Raw genomic sequence first — 18,466 nt, forward strand, 5'->3', positions numbered from 1 at the left:
CAGAAGCGATCTGGCGACAGGTAAGTCGCCAGGATCGCTTCTGTTGTAAAGCCGACAGTCGGCTCTACAAGTTTAAACAGAGTCCCGGCGGCAAAAGTCGCCGGGAGTCTGTTTAAACAGCCCCGATGCTGGCGACGTACACTGTACGTCGTCAGTCACGAAGGGGTTAAAGGCCAAAATCGTCTTTAATTATATGTGATATATGCATATATAAATTCTTATTTTTTAGTAAAAAAAAGCAAAATAATGGGGGGTAAAAACATATTTTTCACACCTTTGGCAATAATAATGTGTGCTTAACTAGTGTAGCTTACAAAAAGTAATTCATAATAAATTATTTTATTTGTCCTAATTTAAAGGCAGGGCTTGAAAAATTTTAGGGTGTCTCACTAGTCAGTCAAAAATTTCACCAGTCAGCATGACCAGACTATTATGTTATGTTATGTTAACATTTGTTAGGGACAGATAGAGCTTTCTTTTGGAGGTACCATCAATTTTTGGGGAAAATTTTTTTCCCCCCTACGTTATGTTAAAAAAAACATTTATTCTTACCAATATTTTTGGTAAAATATAAAAGACGGGGTCACGTCGGGTAAATAGACACCAAACATGTCAAGCCTTAAAATTGTGCCCGCCTGCAAAATCACAAAAAAATGACCACAGTGAATATTGGCCATAGGCGATGCTTTAAGTGTTATCAGTAAAATTATTGCCCTCACTCTGACGTTCGCGGTGATATGTAACATGTGCGGCACAATAGGCAGAATCGTCGTTTTCGCACGTAGGCACACCCGACGCATGTTTGCGTGGGGAGGGGGGGGGGACTTAAAAAAAATTATTTTTTTTTTGCTTCTTTCATTTTTGTATTACTCTTTTGTTTTTACACTTAATTTTAATGCTTCCACATGGGGAGGCTAAGATGCCCCCTATGTGATAGCCAGTTTACATGACAGGTCCTCTTTATGGAGACATCAGGGGTCTCCTTGAATGTAAAGCTCCCGGCCGGTCGGGAAGCTACTCATCCGGCTCCGCCGTCCTCATCACAGACGAGAAGTCGAGCGGATTTTTCAAGCCCTGTTTATAGGGTATATTATATGTCTGGGATTTCAGGGTAAATCATATGTTTGGGGTTTATTTTGGGAGTTATAAGTCATAAAATACAAGAGTGAAACGTACTATGTCCTCAAGTTCTGAATGAGCAGGAACACTCCGTATAGAGGATTCCTGTTCATTGATAACAGGGGCTGCAGAAAAAGACATTGAGGACTCCGTGTCCTCAATCTCTTTTTCTATTTTAAAAGGGAAATATCAGGGGTCTGTTTAGTCCCCCATTATTTCCCTGAAGCCCCTAAAAGTATATAAGTAAATAAAAATATTTAATATAAATAAAATATAAAAAAATTAAAAAGTTTATTTTAAAAAAAAAAAAAATATTTGAGAAAGTTAAAGTAAATAACATTTCTGGTTTCGGCCTGACATTTTTTTTCCATTTTCGGTTTTGAAATTTTCATTTCGGTGCACCTCTAGTTCTAACCATTGGATGGGTAATGCTGAGAGACTGACCACTCTGTTAGTAGGCCAATTGGGCTAAGCACAAGGAGCTACCTTATTTGGTAAGATCATTTGGCACCTTCATGTCTCCACTTTCTACCGGTTCTAACCATTGAAGGGGTAATTCTGAGAGACTGACATCTGCTGGATGGAGTGTCACACTGGTGAGCTTCCTCTGACAGCTGCTCCTGCAATGCAAAGAGGCAAATGGAATTCGTTGCGCTCCTGATAAAGTCCTTCAAGTAACTTCAGTCAGCTCCGTCTTTTGACCCTCACCTGCTACTAGCAGTTGGGTTTGTACCTGAGGCTTGGCCTCATGCATATAGTTTTCATTGCCTTAACACCATGCAGTTGCAACATATCTTTATCTAGACACGGGGAAAATTCCAATAGTCCTGGGTGTCCCCCCAGGTCACACTGTAATAACGGTAGCATGCTCACTAATGTGCCAAAGTCTGCAGCCCCATCAGTGTGTCACTGACCCGAAGAAGGTTTGCCGTATGAGAGTTTAAACTCATTACAATCTACTGGTTGCGTGCTTGTTCGAGGTAAGTAACTTAAAGGACACCTTTTAAGTGAAAGCAGTCTTATTTTATTGCAGACATGGAGTCGGCTAGCTGCTTTTTATTCTGTGCACGCACACCAGGACCCGTTCTTTTCTATACGTAGCTGTACTTATGCCAGTGGTCGCACATGTGCAGATTAAAACGGAGTTGTCCGATTCCACGTTGCAGTAAGGCCCCATTCACATGTAGGGACTTATCGCGCGAGGTCGCCGGCTAATGATAGTCAATGAAGCTGTCTTAGCTCCATGTCGCAAGTCGCTTCTACAGGACCCTTTTTTCGGCGGATTTTGCGCGATTCTGCTTTTTTCTATGGAGCCCGACGGAGAAGGTCGCGCTACCGTCGCTGGAACGTCGCCCCGAAAGTCGCGCTATCCCGGCTGCTGCAAAGGTATGTCGCTACATGTGAATGGGGCCTAAGATCACTGGATCAGCGGTGGAGGCAAGTATAAGCCCAGGCTGCCTGCTCTCAAGGTTGTTTTATTTAATAGGTATTATGTGGGTCATTAGGATGTCCCTGAGACCTGCACTTTTTAAAGAATTCAGCAATGGCTCCTTCCATATATGATTTAGATGTTGTTGATGTTGTTTTCCAGTTTCTGACAAATTAGCTGATTGTTCATGTATGTTTCCTTTTTCAGGCTCTACAATCATACTCGCTTCACCTGTTCAGCCTGTGTTACAGGGTGTTATGAGCATGTTCCCGATTTCATTGGTTGGTCAGGGTGGCACCACTTTTACCACACAGCCACATCAGGTAATACTAGCCTAATACCTACAATAAACTTGTAGAATAAAGCATTAATGTGTTAGTCTTACTCGACTGCAAAGACATAATTTTGTAATGTAAACCACTTAAAGAAGAACTCCAGGAAAAAATGTATTAAGACTTGCAGTGGGGCTACCCCTGCCCTGCAAGGGTTAACTGCTCATTTGTGTCTCGGTTAAAAAAAATAAAATTATACTGGATTCTCTGAGTTGGCTTGTTCTTAGACCGGTCCTTCCAGTCTCTCTCCCCCTCCTCTGCAGCAGTGTAAGGTCCCATAAATCATTACGCCTATATACAGTGTGATGAAGATTCAGTTGCTGCAATGGAGGAGGAGACAGGCTGGAGGGAGCACTGGGAAGCTGCCTGGCTTGGAACTTCAGGTGAGTATAACTTTTTGTTATTTTAGCACGTAGACAAAAACGAGCACTTAACGCTTAAGCTGGCCACACACCTATAGATTATCTGCAGATTTTTTACGGTCAGATGGAAAAAGTGCAACAGATTCCTCCATCTACGCTAAACTGTGTGGATGGAGGAATCTCCCTCTGGGCCAAGCTTCAGTATCTTGCTAGTTGGCCCCGCTGGCTCTCAAAATACCGGAACAATCTGATTGGATGCAGGCATTGTTCAGGTGTTTTGAGAGCCAGCGGGGCCGACTAGCAAGATACTGAATCTTGGCCCAGTGAGAGTTTCCGTCATCCACACAGTTTCGCGTAGTTTAGCATCTGACCATTTAAAATCTATAGGTGTATGGCCATTTTTACAGTGCAGGGGTGGCCCCACTGCAGGGTTAAAATAAGTTTTCCTGGAGTTCTTTAACTATTCTTTTTATCCATGTATATTCCGTTAGTAGTTCACAAAGAGAGAGTTTCTACTTAGAATTTCACTTAAAGTAAACCTGTAAGAAAAAAGTACAAATACAATTGTGCATGTGATTAAAAAAAATAATTTCCAGCAAGATAATGCTCCTTACCATACTGCCAAAGCTGTGAAGTAGTGGTTTTCATCCCATCATATTAGTGTTATTGACCAGCCAAGCAACAGGCTGGAGCTAAACCCCACTGAAAAGTGCAAGACTGTGATGGAAAAGAGAGACTAAGAAGCAAGAACTCCTAGAATCCATAATAAAGTGCTGGTCTCATAATACTCCAGAGAAACTTAAACATGTAGTGCATTGTGTGCCAGAAAGGTACAAAGCTGTGCTTGCTTCAATAGACTATCCAACCAGACATTTAAATTTTTGTACATAAAGGCGGGAATCATTCCTGTTTGAATATACAGTATATGATAATAAATGGTATTCTACACTAAATTTGGAATAAAGTTATATATAACATGATGGTTTCAGCACTTGTGAATGTATCACTCCAAATTTGACACATCCTGCATTTTTCATAGGTGTCCACACTTTTGGTAACTAGTGTAGCGGCTCTTTTGTCTCAAACTGATAATAGCATGCATCTTGTAGCATCTGCTCTTAGATAGAATGAGGATTTTTCTGTCTTGTACACTGATGGACACAGGAATTCAAACACAGGTGCGGTATACTGCCGCCTACAGGAGTTTAGGACACTGGCAAACAAACCGAAGCCAGTTCCCAGTATAATTCTTCCTGGGTTCTCTGAGGAAGCTGGCACCTGCTATCAAGAACCTGGTACACCTATTTTTATAGGATCTGAATCCTCAGCTCCATGCTCTGTTCTCGGGGACTTCTAGGTTATCTCAGAATATTTTGTCCATGTGCAATCATTTCCTCATGCACATTGACCGAAGAGGCTCTCAACAAGCTCCATCATCTTCCCCTGCAGTGTCTGTCTCTGACGCTGCAGAGGCCTTCTATAACGCTGGACCACTGGTGTCAGTGACCATATCTGATAAGTGCCAATAGTCTATTTCTGAAGAGACTGTACTTGAGGCACAGCAGTCTCCTGTCATCACCTTGAAGAGTTACAGGGGGTTGCGTCAGTGGCACCATGCTTGCGCTGCTGGGACATATCTTTAAAAGCATCTGACTCGTGGACTTTGAAAGAAATCACCTCATTAGCCCTGCGCTTGACACTGAGTCAGTAATTTCAGAGAAGTCAGTGTGCGCTCCAGCCTTAATGTCGGAAGTCTAGGGAGTGGTTGGTTGAGGCCAGAACCTCTGAGCCTGACTCTCACTCAACCAAGAGGGCTCGAACTCCGAGGTCAACTAATCCCTCTACATGAAGGTGCCACCCGCTTCTGTAAGTGGGGAGCTTATTGTGCATTCTGGTGGGCCCTTGAGCAGCTTCCTTCTCCAGCACTCACATCCAGGGTTTATTACTTGCTTCTGGGGGCCCCTTCAGTTGCCCTCCATTATCTCCGCGTTGCTACTGCACAGGACCCTGCACCTGTTTTTGTTCATGCTCTTAGTACTGCTTTACCACGAAACCGAGGCATGTTGGGTAGAAGAGGGGGGGGCTGGCTTATGTTTTTTCTGTTTGTCAATGTCCAGTCCTACTTTAGGCAGCAGTATAACCCAATTGTATCTGAATTCCTAAGTCGCTCAGTGGACCCAGGGATTGCAATGTCTTCCTTATATTGTAAAGCGCTGCGCAAACTGTTGGCTATATAAATCCTGTATAATAATAATCCCATTTTGACTGGCCATCATTCAAATGTCTTTTGCACTATTTTATTAAACAGGATGCTTACACTAGTTTATAATTAGCAGAGGATGTACAGGTACAGCCTATTCAGCAACGTTAGTACGTAAGGAATGGTTATTCAATTATCAAACCACGCAAGAATCAGCAACTTAGATTTAGTGTTTTTGTTTGTTTTGTTTTGCAACGTCTAAATAAGGTTCATACTAATCTGTATTTCTCGGTCTTCTAGATTCTGCATGTTCCCATCTCTAAACCTGTGGTTCCTAAACTTCCTCTACCTCCAAAGTCTCAGAAATCTCTACCAAAATCTTCTGCAAACACAGGTATATACAAGATCTTCTTGCCAGAATAACAAGATTCATTACACTAGAGTAAGCTGACGTTTAATCTGCTTGTATTTGCCCTCATTGTTCCTCCTTTACCTCCTCATCAACTTGTTGAAATTTTAAAATAAAACCTTTCCGTTTCCTGGTCCTCTATGATTGAAAAAACTGAATTCCTATGAATGAAAGGGTAGGGCTAGGGACGGTCTGGCTGCTGGATGTCCTGTAACCAGGAAATGAGGTGGGTTCTTTCTATGGAATAATCTTCATTATTCTATTTCATGTACAGATTTCATCCGTTTTTGCATCTCCCCAATTTTATTCTGGCTTCTTTGCAAGCCAATTCCTATCCATGTGCTTGTTCTTCAGCAGCATCTGCATGTCATTGCTTAGAACCGTTGTCCTGATGGTGACAGTGGTAGAACATCCCTGAACAATCTGCTTTGGCATGGCCACGTATACTCTCCATCGGTAGCACTTAGATGCAATAGAAAATCAATTGGGAGATGGGAAACAGAAGGGAGTCACCGCATAACAGGAAGAGTCTAAAAAAGACCTTAATAGCAGGTTCATCAGTTACTATTTTAATGAAAACTGCAGATTTAAATCGAACATGTGCTTGGTCTATTCAGGGAAAAGCACCAAGTTCACTTTTTTTTTTTCAAATTCTTTATTTATAAAGGCAAGCAAGGCACACACCACAGATACAGCCAACAAGTTCACTTTTTTATTGTCCCCTTCTCAGCTGCATTTCTCTGCCTTTTTATCTCCCCCACTGCTCTGTCTAGCTGCCGGTAGAGAAGAATCCCGTGTAAGGTCTAAGTTGATCAAGTGGAGCTTATGCAGTGCCGAGGACTCTCCTCACTCCGTGTGACTTGAGATAGTGCCTCATGATTGGCCCATCACTGTCACACGCTCCTCCATAACTTGAAGTACCGGGTATTTCTCTCCCGTTCATTGAAGGACACAGGGAACAGATCGAAGATCATGTACTGTAGGGTAATATCGCCACCTGCAGGAAAAGGACGCTAGGCACAAAAAACTAAAGACCAATTACAGCCTAGGGGCTGCCCCTGCTGGTGGCCAAACCCCCCACCTGCTGACAAGTCTCCAGTTTTTTGCCTAGCGTCAGGAGTAAGGAGCTAAGAATTTTATCTCATCACAGTCTCCCCTGGTGCCTGCGGGGTCTTTGGGGGTCCGCTGGCGCAATGTTGTCTGTGGAGGTTTTTTCCTCCACTATGGACAGGTTTATGTCCCGTGTGGAACGTGCGCTGGCGCAGCGCCTTCCACGGAAGCACGTTTTGCCGGCTCCCTCCCCGGTCCTTTCTGGGGATTCTGAGGAAGTGGGGGGAAATTTCTGCTGCGGCTGCGCAGCCCGACCTGGGGGACTCCTCCCAGGCGGAGTCTGGTAGTGAGGACGAGTCGGGGACTGCCCTTATGGTCCAGGAGCGCGAATTGGTCGCAGCCTTAGTTCGAACTCAGGGCCGTTGGTCGGCGGAGGAGTCTCGGCTTTCGATCGATGTGCTGGAACTTCGGGCGATCCGGGAGACGCACGTTCCGGCTCTCTCCGCCGTGTACATTCCGGGTGTGGAAAATTGGCAGGCCGACAATCTGTCGCCAGTCGGTGGACCCGGGGGAATGGATGCTGCATCCGGGCGTCTCGCCTTGATCGGTTCGTGGCCTGTCGCTCCGTCCGGATCTCCTGTCTCAGGGTCCGGTGTTCCATCCGTCTTTACCGTCACTGGCTTTGACGGCGTGGCTGTTGAGAGCCAGGTGTTGAGAGATCGTGGTCTCTCGGATGCGGTCATCTCTACGATGTTGCGGGCTCGCAAGCCTGTGTCGCGTAGGATTTACCACCGCGCATGGAAGGCTTATTTCGCCTGGTGTGAGTCGGTGGGGTTTCCGCCTCGTTTGTTTTCCGTTGCCAGAATCCTTGCCTTTCTACAGCGTGGTGTGGATCAAGGATTAGCCTTGAGTACGATCAAGGGCCAGATTTCGGCCTTGGCTGTCCTCTTTCAATGACAGCCTCCAACGCCTTCGTTCGCACTTTCGTGCAGGGGGTTACGCGTATCGTTCCTCCTGTTCGCTCCCCGTTGCCGCCGTGGGATTTGAATCTGGTGCTCTCGGTGTTGCAGGATTCTCCCTTTGAGCCTCTGCGTGAAATTCCGATTCTGACTCTGTCTCAAAAAGTGGCCTTTTTGGTGGCGGTCACCTCGGTCCGCAGGGTTTCGGAATTGGCGGCCCTCTCTTGCTCATCCCCGTTGCTGGTCCTGCACCAGAACAGGTGGTTCTGCAGCCCCGGCCGTCCTTTTTGCCGAAGTTGGTTTCGGCTTTCCATCTCAATGAGGACATTGTCTTGCCTTCCTTGTGTCCGAAACCCGTCCACAGGAAGGAAAAGGCGCTACATTGTCTGGATGTGGTCCGCGCCATCCGTGTTTATTTGAGTGCTACAGCTGCCTTTCAGGAATCTGATTCCCTGTTTGTCGTTGCGGATGGGCCTCGGAAGGGCCAGGCTGCCTCGTCGGCCACCATCTCTCGCTGGATTCGCGACGCGATTTCGCGTGCGTATGCCATTAAGGGGCGTGAGCCTCCTTTTTCTGTTACGGCCCATTCTACAAGGGCTGTTGGGGCATCTTGGGCGTTTCGTCATGGTGCCTCCGTTTCTCAGGTCTGTAAAGACTTGGTCTTCTGTTCACGCTTTTGCCAAGTTTTACAAGGTGGATGTTTGGCATCTGCGGATGCTGGTTTGGGGCGCAAAGTGTTGCAGGCGGCCGTTTGAGGGGAGAATTGTTGTTTTTAGTTGGGTTGTTGTTTTTCGTTTGACCCACCCCTCTTTTTTGGTACTGCTCTGTGACGTCCCTACAGTACATGATCTCCGATCTGTTCCCTGTGTCCTTCAATGAACGGGAGAGAAAATAGGATTTTGGTACTCACCGTAAAATCCTTTTCTCTCCGTTCATTGAAGGACACAGGGCCCGCCCCTCTGTGTGGGTGTGTACTCCTTTACTGCTTGTTGCTAAACTGGAGACTTGTCAGCAGGTGGGGGGTTTGGCCACCAGCAGGGGCTGTAATTGGTCTTTAGTTTTGTGCCTAGCGTCCTTCTCCTGCAGGTGGCGATATTACCCTACAGTACATGATCTCCGATCTGTTCCCTGTGTCCTTCAATGAACGGAGAGAAAAGGATTTTACGGTGAGTACCAAAATCCTATTTTTCTTTGCTGCTGAGGCCTGAACTGAGTGATGCGGGCGCATGAAAGGTGAACAAGTGCTACTGCAAAGGAAGGGGGCGTCACAGCATTGGCAAAACAAACTTTTGCTTTAAATTAATTGAAAACAACTCTTGAAATGATATAAACTCGTTAAAGTCTGAAATTTCAGTGACTGTAGTTCTTCGTAAACAGAATAACAGACACTGCTAAGAAAAATAAACGTATCTGACCACTGTACTAACCTTTAGCTGTCTGCTCAGGGTTTTTACTATAACTGCATTGAAAAATGAAATTGTATTGTCTAATGATTATTTTAACCTGTTCTCCGATTTTAGGTAAACCTTTGACAAACCCGGCGGCTGATTCCATGAGCCGACCCTCCGGTTTAGTGCAGAGGTTAGTGTTTTGGCAATTCTTTGTATATCTCCCCCTCCCCCCTATATACTTTGCGGAAAGCTGACTTCATTATATCACATCACTTCATGAGCATACTTCTTAAAATCTGAATTATTTATTTTTTTTGCTAGAAAATGACTTAAAACCCCTAGAACATTATATAATTTCTGAAAGCAGAGGCCCTGTAGAATAAAATTATGATAGTTGCAATTTTTTATGTCTCACAATATTGTGCAACTATTTATGATAGCTATACGTTTCATAAAAAATGCACTAAAATAAATTGAATGCACACAAACACAAGATAATCCCCATTTTTTTTTATTCATAATGTAAGATGAGGTTGTTTTGAGTAAATTGATGGGAAAAATATCAAACCTCCAAATTCCTAACAATGCTTTTACAGCTCATCAGTTTAGAGTTAAAGGTAAGGCATCATTCACACCTGCGAAAGGGGCCGTATTGGACAGATGGGCTCTTCTGAATTCACATTCTCACCATCCTGATAGTGTTTGTTGTGGTCCCGGGCTCCCAAGAGCCTACCAACCTGGGAACCATGGTGTGGACAAGTCCTGTTAGGGCTTGTTCACACCATGTTTGTTCATTTGCATTCTGCAAATTGCACATATATGGTGCGAACAGGACACATACAAAGCAATTGTTTTGTATGTACCCTTTTCACACCATACATGTGTGCAAAAAATGCAGCCCAACAGACATGGTGTGATCAAACACAGGGCCGGCCTTAGGCCTTTAGGCGCCCTGTGCGAGAAAGCTTTACAGCACCCCTCAGTGGCCACACCCATTTCTCCAATATCCGCACCATTTAAAGACTCCCATTTTGTTAAGCCCCAAAGAAACATTAAAAAGTATGATAAAAATAAAACATTTATTCAAAGGTAATAAACTTGTAAGCATAATATAAGTATTGCTTTTAAGTAAAACAACTGTAGGCAAACAATAAATGTCAAGCTAAAATAGAGTCTATAAAAGTAAAGTGTCAGCATGTCATGCAGACCCTTTTTTCAAGTAAGTGTATCTAGAAAAGTTAAAAATAGAAAACAAAACACAGACTATATGTTAAATTAATGAATTACCATTTGCCCGAATATACAAAAAATATATTCAGGCACATAATTTGTTTGAGAATGCGGCCATTTTGGCCACCGGTGCGTTCTGCGAACAATCTTGGAGGCGGGGAGCATGACATCACATGATGCCATGCATGCATGGCGTCATGTGAAGTCACACGCCGATATAGGCGCCGCCCTCTTAGTGTATACCTAGATATACACCAAGATGGCGGCGCCCAACATGATGACCTCATGCGCCCTGCCTCCAGTACATGCCAATGGCTGAATGCAGCCTCAACACTCAATGAATGGGAAGCACTCAGTACAGAAGCCTCCCGTTCCATTCAGAAACTGATGATAGTAAAATATTTACTATCACCAGTTAATGAATAGGCAGGAGTAGTGAGTGCTGCTCCCCATTCAGAAACTCATGAACGAACAGGAAGTCACATCCTGTTCATTCATAACTGGGGACACATAGAACTATGTGTCCCCAGTTATTTACAGATTCAGAAATCAAAAGATCTCGCTGCACTCCTTACCGGAGTCAAAAAGACCCGTACGGACGGGTGGGTGCTTGTAGTGGCCACGGATGGCACCGTGAAAAGATCAGATAGAAAATAGCGTCACCAGCACTCCAAGGGATAATAAAGCAATAGTCCATTTATTGGCACATTGCCATTCAAATGCATTTGCATGGCAATGTGCCAATAAATGGACTATTGCTTTATTATCCCTTGAAGTGCTGGTGACGCTATTTTCTACCCAGTTTTTTACAAACACTGGAGTGATCAGACGATCACTCCAGTGTTTGCTCTGCACACAGAGGATCGGTAATTATCACTGATATTTACCGATCCTCCTCTCGGCCACGCACAGAGCCGCTGTCATCCTGACAGCGGCTCTGAGGGAGCGCTATCATGTTGGATGGCCGAGCGTTAAGGAGGAGAGATGCCGTTCCGAGGACGAGCTGTGTCGGCCGCCTGGGCCTAAGGCCTTGTTCATACCGAAAGTGCGTGCGTTCCAGAGCGGTAGCTGCTGGAACTCACCGCAATCGCTAAGAAACTTCTCTCTGCGTTTTGGGGCGGGAGGGGGCGTGGCAGTGCATTGAATTCAATGGCACGCGCTTCCACGCCCCCCGCCTGCAGTGCGTTCGAACGCGTGGCAAGACTTTGTCAGTGTTCCGTTCCACTGCAAACGCAAAAAATAGGGCTTGCTTATCGCTTTCGGTGTGAACATGCCCTGAAAGTGATTCAGCTGCCCAGATCACTGTTCTTTAAATTCCCAAGCCTGCTACAGCTGTGAGCTTGTTTTGACCCTTTTAAACCTGGGCCTATAAGATGCACCACGCCCAAAAACCTGAACTGGTTAAAAAGAGTGTTCCTTTAACTTTTTTTTACAGAGAAAATGAGGAGAAGAATTCCACCTCTGTGATTGAGCAGAAACCTGATGAAAGAGCCTTACCAGAGACACTAAATGCTGTGTCCAAATCTGTGGAAGCTCATAGAAGAGTGCTTTGCTTTGATGGGACTTCAATGCCACTTACCTCTAATTCTTCATCCACATTAATTGCAAAAAGTCAAAAAGACAAGGATGACACTATACAAATTGATTTGACCTCCACAGAAGCGGTGTCTTCTAAACTCAACTTTTCCAAAGAAACTAGGAAAACAGAAAGTTCAACTTCTTCAATAGGGAAGAGTTCCAAAGTGGATATGACAGCGGTACAGGCAAAAGATCAATCTGTAGAAAAGAGGCCCACAAATTTAGGCGATGGGTATGGTGTCAACAAGGAGAACGTGTTGCAGGTAAGAACACAAATTCACTCAGCAGGCCTAATAGAGAAAAAAGCTTCGGGTCAAGATAATATACGCACAGAGAAAAACGGAAAACCTCAGGAACCTATTAGAAAACAGACTTCACTGCCTAACATTCTGAGGAGGACACCCCAAAAAAAGTCCTCTATAGATAGAGTCTGTTCCACCAGCCCTCTAGCAAAACAGGCTAGTCAGCTCTTGCAAGACATGCAGTTTCATAGTCCAAACACAAAGCCACGGTCCACTGGAGATGTACCACGAACACCAGGATCAGGATTGGAGGATAAGTTAGCAGATAACAATTCTGACCACACACGTACTCCCACGTGCCGGAATTACAATGAGGATGGAGGGACACCCAAACCTATGATGCCTCCTGCAACGCCAGACCTGCCCACATGCAGTCCTGCAAGCGAAGCTGGTAGTGAGAATAGTGTCAATATGGCCGCCCACACACTAATGATTCTGTCTCGGGCCTCTATTGCAAAGGCTAGCAGTAGCACACCACTGAAGGACAACACCCATCAGTCAAAACCATCCAAAAGTACCGCAAAGAAAAGACGGCTTGAGGATTCTGATGAATATGAACGGCGGTCACATAGAAAAGAGCTGCTGAGCCCCTCAAGTTTGCAAAAAAAGAAAAAAATGAAGGTGGGTCATTACCCAGCTAATAATTCAAAGTGTTTTCATCTTATGTTATTGTCTTTCCAGTGCGCTGCCCAGAATGGGTTTTGTGCTCAGTGCTTGTGAAATCCCCAGTACTAAGTGTTAGGCCCGTTACCACCAATGCACAGCGGTAACCTGTGTTGGTGCGATGCAGCGCCTTTTTTGTGTGTGTGCATTAGACAGCGCATTTATTTGAATTGGCCGCCTTAATGCAGCCCACATTAACATGCATGCGCTAACACAGCACAAAGGCATGAACCAGCCTTAGAACCAGTTTTAAAGGGTAGCATGCGTTCAGGTACATCTAGCCTACGTTTCTTATCACTGAGAAACTTCTGTATTCAATCACAATTCATTGACAGGTGACATTTGACCTCCAGTCGACCTACATTTGACCTGCTTCAAACTGTTTTTGCATTCCCATAGACCTGAATAGAGAGAAAAGCAGTTCTCGTGTGATCAAAGCTCAAGGACACTTAGAGATGAGGGTAAACATTTGATTTTGGGAGTCAGGTTTGAGAGCTGGTTCAGGATTGGGGCTTTATTTTGTAAGTGTATTTGTATCTAGATAAAATGTTTTTAACGCTTGCCTTGTAATTTGTTAGTTGTTACCATTTTTACCCAATCTCTGCCATGAAAGAGAATCCAAAAATTATCCCATTCAAGGCAAAGCAAGAGGTTCTCTTGAAGAAAAAATAAGCCCTTCACCCCCCACCCGCTGATATACATTGGTCACTGTATTAGTCCTTGACAGCACCTTCTCTTCATATTGGTCTGCGGCACCAACCCCGTTCCCTGTATATTAGTCTGTGACATACAGGAAAGGTGGAGGGGTTGGTAATATCAGGATCTCAATGTATGTCAGCCTGAGACCCCACTTGCATACCACCACTGGAAGGATGGTTAATAACCCTGTCCCCCTCCTTGTTTTCCCAGAAGCATCGGAAGAAGAGCTCAGACAATTTCCCAGCTGGAATGGATGTTGAAAAATTCTTAATGTCCCTTCATTACGACGAGTAGTTTGGACTCTGACATCTACCTGCACAAAGTACCTTATAGAAGCAGTCTTGCTAAATATATAATATGTATAGATATGTATGTAAATAGACCTGTGACCTCTATGGGGTCATGTGTTTTGTAATATGTAAAATGAAGGCACTTGCTTTGTTGCTGCCATGTTTGATTGAGTTGTATATATTGTATACATGTGACGACAAGCAGATAATAAACATAGAAGTACATATATTATGCAAAACAAAAATTAGTTTTGAATAGAGTAGGGAAGGGTTGTTCTCTTGAGGAAATCTCCCCAACATGAGATGAATCCTTCTCTTAGACAGTTGTCACTGGAACATTTGTCCCCATAGGAGGATTTCTCCTCATCTTTTGCTATCGTCACTATGATATAACGGAGAATGGAAATCCTGAATGTTATTGTTTTGGCCACAATGGTCACCAGGACAAATAGAGAGATTGAGACTGTGATAAAAACTTGGCAGATGGTCTAACCTTTCCCTGCTCTATCCAAAACTACAAAAGTTTTACCTATACATACACATTAAATACAACACAGGAGAGAAAAAAAGGATACAAAAAGGCACTGCTATCTCCCAGGGATTGCTTGGTTGCAGCACATTCTCTTTGCTGAAATTATACCTCAATAGCAATCCTTATAACAGCACTCACCCTCTACCCTCCTCTTCTATAATGTTTACACAAATCATCTCTACAATGTGTCTCTTCAGCTCCCCCTAAGTAACTTCCGAACATCTTTGAGTGAAACATCTACAGTTATAGTCTGTCTTTGTTGTGGGAACAACCCATTCTTGCATCAGAAATACTGTTCTCATCTCCAGATATGTCTCCCCCAAACACTTCCTCTTCTCTTTAGCCCGGCTGTGTCTGTTGCTCCAAAGATCAAACGCTACAACTTCCAGGTTGTAGGCTTGGTACCAGACTGTTAACAGGAATATGAATAACGGAAACAGTAAAAGCAACCTTTTCTTGCTTAGTAGTTTGGCCCATAGAGGCCTTACAAGGCAATTTCCTGATACCTTATATATTAAAGGAGAACTATGGGGTGAGTGCTTTTCACTCACCTCATAGTTCTAGCCGACCTGTGACAATGAGACTGTCACAGGCTGGCTCAGTAGATCGGGAGGTGAGCGAACACATACCGGTGTTCGCTCACTTCTCGATCCTGTCACGGCTCTCTGCTGTGACAGGGGAGGGGCTGGATTCCCCCCTCCCTGCTCCACCAGCGCTGACTGGTGGATCGGACGGGGAGGGGGCGGGTACAGCTGCCTCTGCCTCTAGATAGGCAGAGCCAGCTGTCACTCACGCAGCTGGGCGGATCTCGACATCAATGTCGGGATCCGCTCCGGCTGCGGCGTCTCAGTATACCGCGAGCTGTAGCTCGCGGTATACTGAGCTTAGGGTGACGGGAGGACGCTAGTTTGTGTCCTCCCATCACCCTAAGGAGAACTATGGGGAAAAACACTGACCCCATAGTTCTCCTTTAATAAAACTACCAGAATCTATAAGTTAAATCTCTCCTATCCTCATGTGCAAACCCCACCCCATCACAGGTAGCAATTCAGATCAAATTCCAAGACCCCTAGGGTGAAATGTGTTCATTTTGTGTATCCATTGGCCCTCTTTTTAAGGGAGGTTTGCACAGTATCACCACCTTTCCAAACTTTCATTACCTGTTCGATACCCATAAATCTCAGATGATTTGGATTGCAGATGGATTTTTCAGCAAAAATGGGCTAAAACACTGTGGGGGGGAATTTATCAAAACTGGATGCCATGCACAGCTGCTCCAGATTTGTTCTGCTCCAATCAGCTTCTCTCTCCAATTTGTTCAGTTTAGATTTGAAAATGAAAGCAAGAAGCTGATTGGTTGCCATACACAGCTGTTCCAGGTTTGATGAGTTCCCCTCTGTGACTTTTTAATCCTGTGGACGCATCTAATGTGTTCTTCAGTGTGAACATGTAAACGTCACTTTGTTCTCTCTCTATACTGGAGGGGACAGCTGCATTCTAGAAGATATATGACCATCGGAGTTGCAAGTTATGCATTGATTGCACATTAACCATTTAATCCTTTTCAACAACCCAAGTTCAGAAGTATGTCTGTAACTAATTCCTGGCCATGTTAAATGGTCAGCACTGTTTTGTTAAACAGCAGTTCTGTTTTGTTAAATACTTTGTATTAAAAGAAAAATCTTTAGTTTTCATCGGAGTGTTTGTTTCCTGACAATTTCTTATCTGTTAAAAATATATTAAGCTGCTCTAGTCTTTTGTATAATAATGCTACAAGTATAATTGTGCATTTCCTACATTCATTTCAATGTCTTTTTCATTCATTGCAGTATGACCCCTTCTACTCCCAGCATGCCTTAGTGTCCTAGGAGTGGGGATGCCTTTTCTCTTAAAGATATTTTCTTCATTCAAGCTTTCTGCTACATCTTTCCTAACCTCTATATGCAGCTATATAGAGCAGCCTTTCCTCAGTTTGACTTCAGAGTACTGTACCCAGACCCTGCTGGACTGGACATTGCACTAACCTGGAATGTGGCCTTTGGGCACTGGTCTCTGCACTGTGGTGTCATCCTCTGGGAGTGTCACTCTTTTTCCTGCCATTTAGCTGCTGCTGCTCCTGATTTTCAAGTGACATGTGAAACTCTACTCTGTTCAGCTCTGCTTCCTACCTACAGTGACTCGGTCACTTTTGGCCACTTAGCCCTACTCCTGCTACCCAGCATCCAGATTCATAAGTATCTATGGCCTTACATGAGCTGCAGTTGTATCCTACCTTGTGGTGCATCCTAACACATGGGGGACAGTCTTGCTGTACTGGGCGGCTTCAGCACATACTCCTCTAACAGGTTCGGTGCTGCCTGTAATGCACCCTGAGGTGCCTGACACCGCTGGTCTGGAATATCTTTGTAGCCACAGACATCCCTAGCCTTGTGGTGCGCGGCTGCCTTCTTTGCTCTATCGCGGGAGAATTTCCCTGCAATCATACAGGAGTTTATGCACATTTGATTGCCGAGTCTGATAGAGACCAGAAACGAACTTTCACACCTTCCTCAGAATCCTCGGAAGCTGCTGGCAGATCTAACACTCTCTCTGGCGCCGAGTCTCAGAAGTCATTAACTTACGAACCTTCTCTGGAAGTATTGCTGTTTTCTGCTATTACTGCAAAACTTAGAGATGAGTTTGGTCATTATTGACGAGGTGCACACCTCCTTAAAACTTGAACATCAACCTGCAGCTTCTACCAATGCTGTCCCCAGTCATGACCCTTTTAGGGCCTCCAAGCCAGCTAAGACCTTTCAGTGCCACCGCTGTTCTTCCTTTATGGAGACTGAAAGAACCCTGCAGCCTCATACTCCTTTCTGTGTATAATCTTAATAAACCGTTGCCCATTCCTGTAGAAAATGTACCTGCCTTTAAGGACTTTGCCAACAAATGGATGGAGGCCCTTTTCAGAACTCTGCTTTTTTTTTCTCTAGCAGGCCTTACAATATTTATCCTGGCCATGACAGTTTACCAAACCCTAGCTGTTTGGGCCAATAAGAAAGGGCCTGCTTACCATGGCAATTGACGCCATGATCATACACTGTCTGGAACTCATGCCTGCAACTTTAACCTACAGTGTAAAAAGGTTTTTTAAGGTCACCCATCTCCTCTGCTAGATGTGCCTTTCAGATGGGAAGGCCCCTCTAGCTGAACTGTGGAACCCACATTCAAGAAACACCTGCTTCTCGTGCCCTTCAATGGTCCAGTGTTTTCTTGGCGGTGCCCTTTAAGGATGTTACTTGGGGGGAAGAGCACTAATTTTCTCCAGCCCAAATTTAGGCTTCAACCTGGGAAGACTCACTCCTTCAGGAGGCCAAGAAGGGTCAATTTTGTTCTTCGCAGTCCTCAAACTTTCAATGTCAAACCCAGTAGGGATGTCCCAATACCAGTACTAGCATCGGTATCGGGACCGATACAGAGCATTTTCACAAGTACATGTACTTGTGAAAATGCCCCGATACATACCACCGGTACTTGCGCTATGTTTTTTTTTGTAGCTTCAGGCTGGCCAGAGGTGCCGCGCGTGTTGGGGATCCTCTGGGCAGTCTACCGGCCAGCTAAATTAGGACCCCACCTCCCACTAGACTAGCGCTGAAAGCAACTACGGGAGGAGGGATCGGAGAGCATGTAACATACCTGTCCGACCGTGCTGCGTCCTCTGAGTCCTGTGCCGCCCACATCCCTGACGTCACACACTCCTCCAGTTTTGAAAGCTCAGCCCCTCCATGTCTCCAGTGCGGAGTACTCTTCAGCTGTGTGCCTTGTATCCTGTTGTGTTTCTTGTTGCTGACCCCAGCTTGCTTCTGACTCTGCTGATCCTCCGGAATCCTGACCCTGGCTTGTCTGACGATTCTCCTGCGTCCTACCTGTTCCTGCACG

General features: G+C 44.8%; 1 protein-coding gene across 1 annotated transcript in view; it reads left to right on the plus strand.

Moving 5' to 3' along the window:
- LOC108786848 (protein NPAT) overlaps positions 1-14,234 on the plus strand; it is a 40,122-nt gene extending 25,888 nt beyond the window's left edge. Inside the window, exons 14-18 of the mRNA XM_018556236.1 lie at positions 2,756-2,871; positions 5,743-5,836; positions 9,381-9,441; positions 11,917-12,982; positions 13,934-14,234. Coding sequence (XP_018411738.1) covers positions 2,756-2,871; positions 5,743-5,836; positions 9,381-9,441; positions 11,917-12,982; positions 13,934-14,017 — 1,421 coding nt within the window. The 3' untranslated portion in view covers positions 14,018-14,234. The remainder of the gene's footprint in view (positions 1-2,755; positions 2,872-5,742; positions 5,837-9,380; positions 9,442-11,916; positions 12,983-13,933) is intronic.
- Positions 14,235-18,466: the final 4,232 nt, after the last annotated feature.

This window comes from Nanorana parkeri, unplaced genomic scaffold (genome assembly GCF_000935625.1).
Source record: "Nanorana parkeri isolate BGI_ZX_2015 unplaced genomic scaffold, ASM93562v1 scaffold229, whole genome shotgun sequence".
In the NCBI taxonomy this organism is placed as follows: domain Eukaryota; kingdom Metazoa; phylum Chordata; class Amphibia; order Anura; family Dicroglossidae; genus Nanorana; species Nanorana parkeri.